The following is a 14,652-nucleotide window of genomic DNA, read 5'->3' as shown; positions in this document are numbered from 1 at the left end:
ATCCTTGCCTGGGAATGGAACCCATATTTCTCAATTTCTGGAAAACAAGGCATTCAAGGTTTGAATCCTGGTCTAGATGAATAATTTTTACACTGTGAAATTCTCAGATTAAGTGCAAGTCCACCAGTGACTGCAAACAGTGCTGTATCTGCATATTCCACACTTTCTTTAATGTTATCAAAGGTAAACACCGATGGGCTCAAAGTTACTTTAACCTCATAGACTGTGGTTTAACATGCATAACTATGACTACATTAAATAATACTTCATTAAGCCATACAAGGTTTATCCTAAACAGATTAATGTATTCGCAGACCTATTTGGCCTTTTCATAGTAAACACTCAAATAAAGAGCTGGTCCCAGGCAAGAGAAAACCTAACCATAAATCACTTAGGGCTAACCATTCTGTGTTTTTTTAAGTTCTAGAATATGGTCCCTGGCAGTAGGGACAATTTCCTTGTAAACCTATCGGAGAAACAACCCCCCGTGTAAATGATTGAAAGGGTTTAATTAACTTTCCCCGTAAATCACCGCACCAATCGTAATATTCCCATGGTTTTTTTTTCTTCTTCCCTTTACAGTGATGTAATAAACCTTTACAACATAAGGAAATATTAGTTATATAAATTACAGATTCAGGTGTAATGTGGTGGAACTGTTCCATAATACCAGAGACGAAGACTATTACAATTTTCTGCTTAATAAAGATTTATTTCTCACTGTTTTCGATGTACTACACCATTTTTATCTGCAAAGTAATCATATGGAATGGATAAAGTGAGCTTTTTACAGCCTTTTTAAGACACTATATTAACTAATATTTCATAATAACACAGAGGAAGACTATTAAAAATTTCCACTCAAAGATTTATTTCTGACTAGTTTCGATGTACTACATCATTTTCAAGTGAAGCTCTCACTGTAAGAAGCTCACTTTATCCCTCACATATGATTACTTTGCGGCATAATTTCTTTGCTAATTTTACAGAACATCTTTGTCCTTTAAAACGCCCAAGAAATTTATTTGTGCGAGGAAACCTCCGTACCTAGGCCAAATGCCTAAAGCACTCGACCAGGGATCTGGGTTCAAATCCCAACAAAGAAAAATTAGTTTTAACTGTGACTCTTGAATTAGTGGGCACACCATTGGTTGACTCCCTTATAGTTACTGCTGTGGCATTTCCAGCAGTTTCTTGGAATTTCTTTAATTTGACTGAGAATGATTAACAATATTCACCAATAATCATTCAGCCACATTTTTAAAAACTAAGAAAGAACAGCGTACATATCCACTATATATGATAATACACATGGCCTCATTTTACTGTTAAGAGCCATATCAAGAATCTCAATTTACCAGTACACTCACTTTCAAGTTTTTAATTTGGGATAAAACATAAAAAAAGGTACAGCTCCATATAGCTTTAAAACTGGAAAACATATATCATCGTTGCTGAAAAAATTTGCACATGGACGATAAAAATGGCTAACTATAGTACGTGAATTCCTTACAATCACCACCATCACAATCAGTGTTTTCTATCATCATAGCCATTTACTATTTTTTTCTCTGCTCCTCCGTTTGAAAATAATTATCAAAGTCAAAAAATTTTACAACCACTGAAGGTCTTCCTGGGATGTATGTTTCCTAACATGTAACACCAGTCATACCTACCTTCTCATTAGAAAAGTAATCAAGGGTCATTGATATTTCATTGGAGCAATTGTTGGAATTTTGTAACTTTTCCGCATATGCCATTGATCTGAAAAACCTACCTAATCATCTACTATTCTCCTAAATGTTCAATAATTTTACCCTGATCAGACCTTTTTGCATCAATTTTTTCCATCATCCTATTTACCGACAACTTTATTGTGCCCAGGAAAAGCGTTTCCCAGGGCACCTATTACATGAACTTTGCTTTAGTGTCTATAAAATATAACAAAGCTTTATCTGAATATCTAGGACTAATCCTCTTAAAGTTTTCCACCTATTTTCACGTACCTCACAAGAACTATCACTAGAATGAATATCACATAAATATAATTATACTTTAAAGTGCACTCGAAGGCAAATATATCAAACACAGTTATGGGTAAAATGCCAAGTTTGTTATTTAAAAATTGACATTTAAAGTTTTACTGCAAAAATCCAATATTTTTATTAGTTTAATGTTTATATTATCAACAAATGTGTAAGAATAAATCCAAAACAAATGAATAATACCAAAACAGTTCCAGGAAGCAAAGAAAACCATCCAATCACTTTCAAGGACCCAACCCACAGTTTTTAAAGCCAGGAGAACACCAAAAGATATATTTACCTTTCATTTCAAAGAGAAACGGTTCACAATTTCTGAATTTCCTTCGGTTGACCAACATATATTGTAGTGATTGGCATACTTCATTGGAGTCATTGATTTTATTATTTCTGTTCACTAATATTTCTAAGCTTCACTGAAAAAGTTCCACTGAGTTCTTCAAGTGATTCCAAATCATGTGGCATGGGTTAAATCAAAACCAATCTCTCATATTTGAATATATGCATTTCTTGTCAGCATTCTGACAACTGCTAGCAGCACAATGGACTAAATCCAATTTTTCTATGTCATAATTTAACTTTACTCTCAAAGAAAGCACATTACTTCATTAGACAAGGCTGAAAAAACATTAGAGAACACCAAAAGTTCATGGATGTTAAATTTTGCAAAATAGGAATTAGGCTTAATTGCAAAGTAGCATTTAAATACCATGGAAGACATAATAATTAACAGCCTTGCCAAGCACAAAAATTTCATGAAAACATCATTCAGTTTCAACCATAACTCTCATAGTTCCATCAATAGCTTATTTTACAATAATCAACATACTAATACATCCCATTTCTATGTGTCCAAATGCAAATGATAAGCATTCAAGACGAATGTCAGCATGCATTATAACGCATAGTTAAAGAAAATTATCAATGGGAACGTCACTTGTTGCAACAATATATAGGCAGTAGCACATAACAGAGTATAATACATTGGTTTCACTACCTACAGCGTAGTTCAACTCAACAACAAATTCCTGGTTAAACAAGTGTCGATTAAAACGAAGGCATTAAATATCTCCCTGATTGACACTAATTTGAGGGCATCATAAATAAGGGAAGCACACAGGCTATTTCACTGGTTCAAAATCCAATTGAAAGAATTACTGCCGAATACTTCTTTTCACCCAATAACTGCTATTTATACAACCATGTATAATCAAATCATAGAGTTAATATAAGATTACAGGTCTACGCTTTGTACAGCAATTTCTGACATAACATAGTTTTGTCTGTTTGGGGCAAAAATTATAATAATCTACAGAAGGCAGATAATGTATGAAGCACAACTAAGCCCAAGTCAAGAATAATTTATAATAAGATGCAATGGTGAGCTGAACAAAGTAATTAACATCCTGAATGAAGTAGCTTCAATTATATTGGCGATAAGCGAGCATATTAATATGTAGCCAATTTTCACAGACAAGAGTGCTAACAAAAATATATATTACATTTATATAAACTAACAACGGTAACCACCCCCATAAGCAGTCATCACGTAAACGAAGTACACTTTATACTGTCATTGGTTTGGTAAGCATAATCGTCGAAGACATTCATACTGTCAGCCAATCGGCATTGAACATTTATCACAATAATTTTCAAACCTAAGAATTAACTAAATAATGGCCATCCATGAATGTTAATGATACACTAAGTGATTATAAGCAACAAATAATAAAAGGCAAACTTACCTTATACAAAATGCGTATCCATTCAATCGCCGTTGTTTACAAATCTTTTTAGAATATGAACACAACGGTTTATTATCTACAGGACTAAAATGTATATGCTTGCCCTCAAACATGGTGAAGTCGATGTAGTTTGTTGACAAACATGAGTTCTTAGATGAATTACTCTTGAAAAAAGATAAATATATAAATGCAACATAAGTAGAACCACCAATACATACAAGAAATAAAATAGATGTATATCAGGATTTTGACAGCATCTACATTAGTAAACAGAAATCACAACATCCTTTCTTACCTAAAAGGAAGTAGACGCTTCATCACTGCAATGGCGAAGTATAATGTTTTACAGTCTTAAATGCACAAAAATATAACTTATTTAGCCAAGTACTAAGGCTTATAACGAGAATGTTGACAGTTCGAAGGAAAATAAAACAACATTATCAAAGAGAAGTATATGGGCATGGCCACAAGTAATTACCGCCGTCTTCGGTGTCCACTCACTAATTAAACACACACATACGCCGAAAATTAATTTTTGGTCATGTTTCACATTCGTTTCATCTCACACATTAACGAGGAAGACGAAATTACATGTTTTTACACACAAAAGCTTTAACACCGTCTTGATACATTTTGACTGTCAACTGTTAAGTGACAACATTGAATATATTTATTAATATCTTTACTGCAAATCACTTTTGAACTATATAAATTGGCAAAAATATAAAATAAAATATCTAATAACACTGAATATGTTCATTAGTGTACGAAAATTTTAAATTAAGCTTCATTTCTCATTAAATCACAACAAATATTCTTAAGAGATAACAGTGCACTCTGCCGAAAATTTGCCGATTCAATTCTATCAGTATTGTTCCTGAAATACGACAATAACATCTTTAGTTTCTGCGTTTTACCGACTATACAATATTCAAATATTAATTTTGTTAATTTTAATTCCACTGCAGCAGATTTAAATGGCTTAATTTTGTTTTCCACTAATATATTAAACATCCTATCGAGCTAAGCAGGTTTGCTTACTTTACAGGGTACATGTAAAGTACTCACTGAAAGTCAGTTAGTTGGAGAATACGTCAAGCATTTGGAAAATATAATCCTACGTCTTCCTTGCAAATACTGTGCGTTATATTTTAACACAATAAATAAATGGGAATTAACATGCACAAATATACAACATATATCGTATATTCATGGTAACTTGCAATAGAAATTTGCAGCAAAATGGCCGACGCGCATGGATTCCAATTGTGCGATGACCTTGCTAAGAAAAAGCATAGGACATTATACCTGAAAATAATGTTATTTACATGAAACGTCAATTATTGATAACAAATATTAATAAATAGTTCTGGAAGACTGAGTACTCCTAGTTTTAAACCGATGTCATGGGATCATTAGAAAGCCAAATATCCGTGTACTGATAATGCTATTTCTTATAGTTTACTCCCAACCGTAAACCCAAATGTGAAATCTTTGAAAATGAAATCAAACGGTTTATAGTTAAGATTACTATGCCCATATCGTCATTAAGTACCGCTGTCAATGATCCTAATATTTATTACTGGGAACTACATTTTCACAGTCAGATTTGTGAAATTTGAAGGCTATTTTGCGCACCTATATTTCGCCGCAAGTAGACGTCACATACCTAAGCGGTCGATGGAAAGCAAATAGCCAATATATTCAAATTAGATTTTATCAAATAATTGGGTGAAATACGCTTGTACTATGTTGGTTGTGACATTTTATGAATAGTATCCTATTTTTATGAGCGACAGATTCAGCATTCATCAACTCCAAGGTTTCATCTGAACACAAAAGGCTTCCGTCAGGTACGAATGAAATTGTTTCTTGCAATCTTATGCTCAAGAAATTAATTGTATCCATTTATACGGAGTTGATGTCTAATTCTTAAAAGGTTCATCATATATCATTTCGATTTTTCTTGTTTATGTTAGTTAATATTCTAATCATTTCATCTGTTGTTATAGTTTCAATGTTCATAGCTTGTCGATGGTGAACATACTTCATTATGCCTCAAGATGTTTTGCCTAATTTGGCGGTCAAACCGCCAAAAAGTAAGCGAATCAACATACCACGTTCACACAACAATAATCCTGAAGATGTACAACCTCTAAATTACCTCAACCAGAGACCAGAGACTGAGGGCGAATCAATGTTACCGCCGTTAATCAGGTATTTTTATCTTCCTGCCAATTTGCTCTAAATAAAATTTGACAATTAACCCTTTCAATTTGTTATTATTTTTCTGTTTGTTAGGAGTCGACTGCAGGAACTTTTTCTGCAAATAGAAAAAGAGTTTGAAGGACTTTACTTCGAAAACATAGCGCGTAAGTGTTATGATTTGCACCTATTTTTACTGATGTTGAGTTAGCATCTCCGTGTTTGCCTATTATGTAGATATTTTTAATATTTTCCGTCTATTTAGTGCAAGAGAAGATAGACAACCTAAATGAGCGCCTTGAGAGGGAGTCATTTGTGAGTGATAAACAAAGCTGTGATTACGCCGATTTTGATGCCAATTCCTCCAAGGGTATTTCCAAGCAGAAATGTGAGTTGAAACCTTGATATATAACATGGCCTGTGAAAGAACACGTTACAAATATACAACAATGTAATCATGCCTAGAATGAATTTCGGTGATAATACTAATGTGTTATCCGATTTGTAGGACTGCCCTTTAAATAACTTACCATGTATCCTACTCGTCGCGATTCTTTGCGTTTAAACTAGGAAAGATGAGATCCTATGAAAATGGGGTGATGACAAAGGAAGGCTGATCTCTATGATAAACGGGTTCGCTCTATATTTTTTGGGGGTTCCTGGAAACTTCGGATTCTGTGACAGATTACTGAAGAGGAGATGTGGAATTCAGGAGAGAATATTAGCCTCTCATTTTAGTCTTGCGCTGAATATTTAAAGAGAAAAATGGTTCAAACGACAACTTGTTACCAAAAAAATGGTCCAAACAAAGCCAATTGATCCTGGCCATGCTCATGAGCAATGTTAGCATGCCCCATGAAACCCCTCAAACTTATTCGTTAGATTCAATCCAATACAATTTTATGATAAAAAATAATTAGCTCAAAATTTTCTAACTATATTTTCTATATTTTACTATCTGAAAAGTCCAATGATACATTTAATCATTATCAGGTTATTACATTCAAAATTGTATTCAGCAATATCAATTTAATGTCTGTGATAGAGGTCATTCTTCTTGGTCTTCCCCTTCATAAGAATTTGGCTCATGCAATGAAATACAATAGAAATTATCAAGTCTTGCTTTCACAGGGGTTCTGTATGTAGAAGAAGTATTATGCAGTTCAGAGGTGACCAAATACATTAATGTTTACTGATACTTGGCACTGTTACATTCTAAGTGGATCCACGAGTGATTTTAATGGTTGTTATAGGCTAAAAATAGAAAGTTGCATTTACAGACGACAGACATTGCTTCAATACTTACTCTAGTATTGAACTATCATATGTTCAAATCCTATTGCTGATTTTTCCAAAAACATATTTGTAAGCCAAATTTATAAGCCAAAAAGTGATTTTGCGAGAGTGGCATCAATATTTTTTAAACCTCTTATTGGAATAAATCAGTGTCTTCACAAAACATTGAGGGCAGAATATTCACACTTTTACATTATGGGTGCATGCTGTCTAAGAGTGGTGGTGCACTAATGTGTGTTTTGTACCCTGCATCAATTAATTATTCTGAGGCCAACTCGCGCTCCCAGGAACAGTATCACTGTCCTCTTCTTCATCACGGATATCAAATGAGTATTCACGCTGCGCATGTCATTTTTCATGTTCACATTTTATAATATATGGTTACATAAAATGGTAACCAAATACTTGCAACAAAAAACATATTTTGGACTGGGAGAGTTTTCAAAAAGTATGTCCACACTGAAAATGTTAAAAAAGCTTAACTCAAATGATCTACATGGGAACTTGAAATACTCCTGTGTGGTAACAGTCTGGTGAATGTCCAAAATGAAAGTAGTCATGTTTCGTAAGGGGAATGAGAAGAATGGTAGCATTGTTGGGGAAACATAAAAAAAATGGAACAAATGAATGACTCTTTACATTGTAGAGAAGTGTTTGCAAAATGCCAGGGTTTAAAAAATAGATGCAAAGATATGGGAAAACCAGCCGGAAAGGTTTTGCCAGTCTATCAAAATAATGTAGTAGTAGTAGTTTTGAGGGGAGGCGACCGACAGCTAAGGTCATTTGCGCCATAGGGGATGGATAGGAAAGGATGAAGGGTGGAGAGAAACCCGGCGTCGGCATTAGCCTACTCTTTACGAAAGGCGCCAAGGGGTCCGCAGTTTAACGTCCCATCCGACGGACGGCGTACTCACTCATAGTGCCCTCCACAAAGCACCTCAAGTAGGGATCGAGATACCTCTGAAAAATATTCAACACCGCCGGGATTTGAACCCGCGCCCTCATGGTGGGAAGCCAGTACGTTAGCCCCCGCACCATCTCGATCCCCTCAAAATAATGTGTCTATGGTAGTGTGCAAAAGTGTTTTCCTCCTTAGAGTGTTTCATAGAATTGAAACTTAGCTGTTCCAGGGTAAGCATGCATGGCAATTAAAAGCAGTGGGCATGGGGCACTGTAGAAGTGTTGGTGGTAAAAATATGGAAAGCATGATTGTGTCACAGAAGGATGTGGAATTGGATTCACCAATAATGGACCAGTACGAAAGAAGTGAACTATAATGAACAGTGCCATGTTAAGAGAAAGGATAAGATTCAAATCACGAAACAGATATATTAGTGGAGGAATGGTTTTAGAGGAAGCAGTAGACAAGAGTAAGTCATGGGTTGATGTATTGAATAAATTGCCAAGGCTAGGGATATAAGAAATTGAGGAATAGAAGGGCATATGAGGTATGAATAAGGCAGTGGTAAATGAAATATTTAGGGATAGGTCAGTTGAGAAGAAATATTTAAGAGGGAGTAGCTTTTCTTTTGTAACTTAAATCGAGAAATTCCTTGAGAAAGTTCCCATTCTAAAGGGTTATTGCATGAAAGGAATGCATGTAAGTGGAAGTGTTGTAAAAAATTTTCACTACTTTCTCTCTTTGAAGTTGAGAAAAAGGGAACAAAATGTTCAGCATGAAAAAACATCTGAACTGTTAAATCCCCATAAACCACCCTACTGATTGGGCAATTATTGTACTTAGGAATTTGTGTTAAAGGCTTTGGAAATCATCAGAAATATTTGGAATCATTAGTGAAAGGTTTACATAAGGAGCGGTACGTAAAGTTGAAAGTAAAACAAAAGACCTATTAGATGAGGCAAGAATCATTACAATACAAAATATATACATAATGTGGTTGAAAGATGACTAGGATGGTCATCACTTGTCAAACATTGTAATCCAGATTAAGACTTTCGTATGTTGCGCTTGAATTTACTTCAAACTAAGGTGATCATTAAGATCCTAACACTTCTAGGGAGGCATATAATTTAAATATGGATAAAGGGATATTTTTTTAATTTTCCATGAAAATTTATTGATTGTTATTTTACACTTCCTCTAGGACTAAGAATTTTAAATAATTATTCTCAAATAATTTTAATTAATTTCTCAGAGACAACCTAATGAATGCAAACAAGGCTAATCAGTATCTGCAGGTTGAGCAGCAACCATACATAAGTGTGTTAGGTCTCTGGTAAACAAGTGCCAAGAGTTGATGCTATTTTGGTTTGGCTTCCCTTTATCACCTCCACCCTTAATACATTTTTAGCCCAGCCTTACCCAGGAAGGGTCAGAGCTAATCAAACCAATCTGGAAGGTTGCATGAATGCTTCACCTGAAGGAAATTCAGGTATTTCCTGCTCATGAGACAGCAATGAAGTCCTGATACCTATTGTTAGCAACCAAACAGGTGGGGTTGGTAGTCCAGGAGATAGAGTGCCGAACTAGGACTAGAGTGTCTGCATTTGATTTTAGATGATACCTCTCGGAACCTTCAGCTCCTCCAAAACTGTGTGATTATTTGGGTGCCACAGAAAGAAACTGGCACCTCTTACTAAATGTGTGAAAATCATGTGGTCATATTTAAGTCATTATCATATAGGCCATACTTAGCATGAAATGAGCTCTATTCCTGCCTATCAAACCAACCTTAAGGTTGATTATTATATGGGGGATGAGTTGATGCCATGGGCTAATGTACTGACTTCCCATCCTGAGGGCCCAGGGTTGAATTTAAGTGGTTGAAGAATTTTTTAGAGGTATTCCAATTCCTACTGGGATGCAACTTGGAGAGTACTTAATGTAAAATAATAAGGCAAGGATGTAGCACTTTTCCACAAAATAAAAATTTATTGTACAATGTGCACTTAAACTCACAGAGCCATCCTCTGGTACAAGACATAGATACAAGAAAGTTACTGAGTATATAGCCAAAAAGGGGGAAGAAAAAACAGGTTGGGGGTGGAGTTGGAGGAGCTTCTACCCTTTTGACTATATATTCAGTAATTTTCTTGTATCTATGGCTTTAACCTGAAGATGGCTGCATGAGTCGAAAAGTTCCACATACAATATAGTTTAATATTGTGGAAAAGTGATATATCCTTATCTTATTATGGATTCCTTCTGCTACATCAACCCTTGAACTATTTATCTGTATAGCCTGTCAAGTGAGACATTGTGTTACCCCTTGCAGTCTTTCGTTAAAAGTAGACTAATGTCGCTGCTGGATTTCTAGCTACTCTTCCCCATCCCTTGAACATTCTACATATATCAGGTTGATTTCTGTGGTTTATTAGCCCCTTAGCATTTTACTCAATGCCCAAAAATTTTAGTGAAACTGGATCACTTATTTCTGTAGAATATTGTGTAATTAGGATCATGCTGTAACATGATGGCCGAATTTACTGTTTTATGCATGTATTTTTCATGCAGCCGTGTCACATTCCACATCATCACAGAAGGTGAAAACAAGTGCACACCGACTGCGGGCTCATACAAGCAAGATTGTGTCCAGCTTTAAAGGGCCCTCTGTGAGTGCATCTTTGGTGCGGCCATTTGCTGGTCATCGAGATGGAGTGTGGGAAGTGTCAGTCTCACGGCTGGGACACCCTTTGATTGCAACAGCCTCTGCAGGTGAGATGCGAGTGTTAATTTTCTGCATTGCTGTTTCCACCACTTCACTGAACCATTGCAAATGTGGAACTGCTCCATTTTCAGGTTTCCTTCCATATTTATTGGTCTTTTAGTGATGAAATTTTCTCCACCCAGTGATATATCGTTTCTCAGATAGAGCATTAAAGTGTGAACCAGCTTCCTTTGTTGCTCTATGTCAATTCTTTTGTTCTCCAGTCTTACCCTCCATCTAATTGTATCAGTCTTATGGCACAAATTACCATATTTAATAGCTGATGGCCTTTTATAATAGACACCAAGTGGTGTTCAGTGTCCTTGAATAAAAGGATTATTTGAGAGTTTCTAAATCTTTTGAATGAGGTAAATGTATAGGAATACAAATTTTGTCAGCAAAAATATCTCTCCCAGTAAATTTGACACCTGTGATTGAATGTCTACTGGTCAGTGTGTGTAATATATTGAGGCTTGAGGAGAACCAGGTTTTTTTGGTTTATTTTCATATATGTAAATTAGGTGGATTTAGTTTATATACATCGAAGTTTAAGGTACATAGACTTTCACCTTCAACTCTATGTGACTTATAGAGATGGGATTTTCAAAAGTGGTGAACATTGGCATATTTTTCATTTGAATGTATAACCCATTATTCATTGCTGCCTTACTACATATTTGATCACAAAAATGAATTTTGTTTTTAAATAGATGCTGAAAAAATAGTGTATTTGGAATTACATAAATAACAGTACCCAAGTGATGTAGCAACTTGTGAAAAATGGTATTATGCATAAATAATGTAATGCAATGTAATTACCCCTAAAATTATGATTTCTATCAAGCGAGAATGGGAATATATGTAATTCTTAGCATTACTAGCCACCCTCTATTTTTAAAACATTAGTACTAGTCAAATACTGAAATTATCCCTCCTGGTCAAAAAAGGAAATTCATTTGCCTGAAAAAGCATAGAAACCTAGATTTTGTTATGTCCCAACGCATAGGAATGAAAATATAACTTGGATATTAAGGGTGGGCATGTTAGAGAATGAGGTGCCAAAGAAGATAAGGGGTGGGAAGAGCATTACTGAACACACTCCAGAAGAGGAAAGAAAAGTGGACATGTGCTAAGAGTGAGAGGTATTTTGGATGTGTTCTATTGGGGAATAGCAGAGGGGAAATGAGGAAGAGGAGGAAGTGAACTGATAATCTCACTTGATGTGAAGAGATAAGGGAACAAGCTCTCTTGTCCAAACAATTGTTGCTAATTCCTACCCCATATTTTTAGGAGTAAGCAATGTGTTTGATTTTTAATAGCATTTACTCTTCAAATTTGAGAACAAAATGTGCCTATAAGTTGATTATTTTTGTTCAGTTTAACAGTAAAATTCACCAATGAGTTCTTTGATTTCAATTATTACTTTTACTATCAAAAGCCTTGCTAAAATTAAAATTTGGAGTAACCTAATAATTTAAATAGTCCATTTGTGTGGAAAATTCAGATAAAATCTGGGAATGATTTTCACTGGGTCAGGGTGTCAGCTGCTGATGTTTTGATGACTAACTCCGTCATTGTCCTAAGGGTATTGATACTAGGTCATAATTTTAGTCATCCAATAAGTCCTTAGGAAAAATAAAAAAAAACATTATTTTGGGTGTTTTTCATCATAATTAATTTAAGCTTAAAACACTTTCCGCAGAATGTCTCCAACTTTTGTAAGCAATCCTAAAAGTAGGATTTCAGAAGGTCCTCAAACTATCTGTTGGCGATTATCTCCTCATTTAATATGAAACATATTCTGAAGAGCCATTTATTTAGGTTAGGAAATAAAAAAAAAGTCATTGGGAACAATTCTGGTAAATATAGTGGATGCTGTAATGATTCGAACTTTAATTCTATAATTTTCTACATTGAAACAGTGCTGGTGTGTGCCCATGCATTGTCTTAATAGAAGAGAATTTTTTTTCTTTGAGGAATAGGAAAGTTTTTCTCAATTTCTTTGCTCAGCCAGTGCAGTGAATATGTATATAATACTTTCCATTTATTATTTTTCCTTTTGGCAATTAATCGATGTAGATTGTTCTCTATGTATCCCAAAAGACTCTTGCCTCAATGAAGTCATTAAATAAATGAAATAAAAGACTGGCCATCGCCTTGTTGGCCAGCTTCACCTTCTTTGGAGTGGGATTGCCTTTGGAAACCTACTGTTTTGACTTTTTCTTTATCTCTGGAGTGTAGTAGTGTATCCAAGTTTTGTTTACAGTTATGTATCAATGCAGAAAATAATCAGAATTGTGATGGAAAAGTGACAGAAAAGCCTCCGAATCAACCACAGGATGGTCTCTCCACTGGAAGCAAAGGCAGCACCCACTTGCTGAGATATTTTGCACACCCAATTTTTCATGCAAAATTAAAAACACTGTACCTAGTTATATGCTGGTGGCCACAACTATTTTACAAACTTGCTGATCATGCATAAGCATGTCATGGTCAATGGTTTGGAGGCAGTCACTTCCACAGGATGGCTCAAATAATTTTCATCATTTTGGATGTACGACCATGTATAAACTCAAGTTACCCAATTGTAAACAGTCGCAAACAAATTAGCTGATGTGCAACGAACTTCATCAAACTTGGCTTTGATCTCTCTTGATCTGAATAGAAGTTAATCACTACCTGAAATTCATTTTATTACATTCTTTCAAATAACCAAACATTTATTGCTTCAATTAACCATGAAAATGAAACCGCGTGATGGATAGAGTTGAAACTTTAACTGCTGTCTAATGGAGGGATTACTTACTTTCTTTCCTAACGCAAACCATTTGGATATTATGAGCAAAATCTCTTAGATTTTCTAAGAAATTATTAAATTACAAAGGTATATCCTCTAATTTGGCTCAAGTCACTCCTGATTGGCCGTTACAGATGTTCTCCCTCTTTCTTCTTGTTGTCTTTATTTTCTTGAGCACAGGTTTCTATACTTGGGTGCAGTCATTCCTGTATCTCGGTTGAATTTTTTTCCCTCATCACAGATTTCTATTACCTCCTTTGTCCGATGGTGTTAGCTCTGGTAGTAAGGTTGGGATCTTCGAAGAGAATCTGATGGTCCTGAGTTAGGCTTCGATCTGCAAGGGGTAATTTTTTTGAGGCAGCTCATTCTAATGCCCTGATGACGATGTATCAAGGTTTTAATTAAGAAATGAAGAAGGAAATGTAGGGAAAGTGAAAGGGAACTATAATGTTATGTAATATAATGTGTCTTTGGATGTACTTAAATAAATTGAACCATCCCTTTTTTTAGATCACACGGCTTGCATATGGAGTGTTGACTCTGGTCGCTGCCTACTTCAATATGTTGGACACTCTGGATCTGTGAATTCTGTCCGCTTCCATCCTTCAAGAGATTTGGTGCTAACAGCTGGAGGAGATGGTACAGCTCAAATATGGCAGGCTGCTGTTACATGGGATTTGCCCTCGGTAGGTATAACCTAGTAACATTGTTATATTGGGGGAGTCATCGTCAAATATCACCTCATGCAATTGAAAAGTAATCCTTCATTTAAAAAAATATATTTGCTCATAGTCTACTTCTTGTTCAATTGTTATTATGTTAGCTACCTTTCCAATTTTTCTACCTTTTAATGTTATTTTGGGTTGACCCAGACTAACCACATTACATTACTACATTTT

At 35.2% G+C, this 14,652-nt stretch overlaps 2 protein-coding genes across 2 annotated transcripts in view; one reads left to right on the top strand and one right to left on the bottom strand.

Moving 5' to 3' along the window:
- The window catches only part of LOC139696200 (uncharacterized), a 58,944-nt gene extending 54,608 nt beyond the window's left edge, over positions 1-4,336 (bottom strand). Inside the window, exons 1-2 of the mRNA XM_071594846.1 lie at positions 4,083-4,336; positions 3,788-3,951 (exon numbers count right to left, since the gene is read on the bottom strand). Coding sequence (XP_071450947.1) covers positions 3,788-3,900 — 113 coding nt within the window. The 5' untranslated portion in view covers positions 3,901-3,951; positions 4,083-4,336. The remainder of the gene's footprint in view (positions 1-3,787; positions 3,952-4,082) is intronic.
- A 1,111-nt stretch (positions 4,337-5,447) lies between these two features.
- Positions 5,448-14,652, top strand: part of Wdr37 (WD repeat domain 37) — a 33,724-nt gene continuing 24,519 nt past the window's right edge. The window contains exons 1-6 of the mRNA XM_071595846.1: positions 5,448-5,640; positions 5,800-6,004; positions 6,089-6,159; positions 6,258-6,380; positions 10,764-10,964; positions 14,264-14,439. Coding sequence (XP_071451947.1) covers positions 5,841-6,004; positions 6,089-6,159; positions 6,258-6,380; positions 10,764-10,964; positions 14,264-14,439 — 735 coding nt within the window. The 5' untranslated portion in view covers positions 5,448-5,640; positions 5,800-5,840. The remainder of the gene's footprint in view (positions 5,641-5,799; positions 6,005-6,088; positions 6,160-6,257; positions 6,381-10,763; positions 10,965-14,263; positions 14,440-14,652) is intronic.

Source organism: Hetaerina americana, unplaced genomic scaffold, assembly GCF_022747635.1.
Source record: "Hetaerina americana unplaced genomic scaffold, ioHetAmer1.1.p SCAF_7, whole genome shotgun sequence".
NCBI lineage: Eukaryota > Metazoa > Arthropoda > Insecta > Odonata > Calopterygidae > Hetaerina > Hetaerina americana.
The sequence above is the reverse complement of the archived record's forward strand: the minus strand, read 5'-3'. Positions and strand labels throughout refer to the sequence as shown.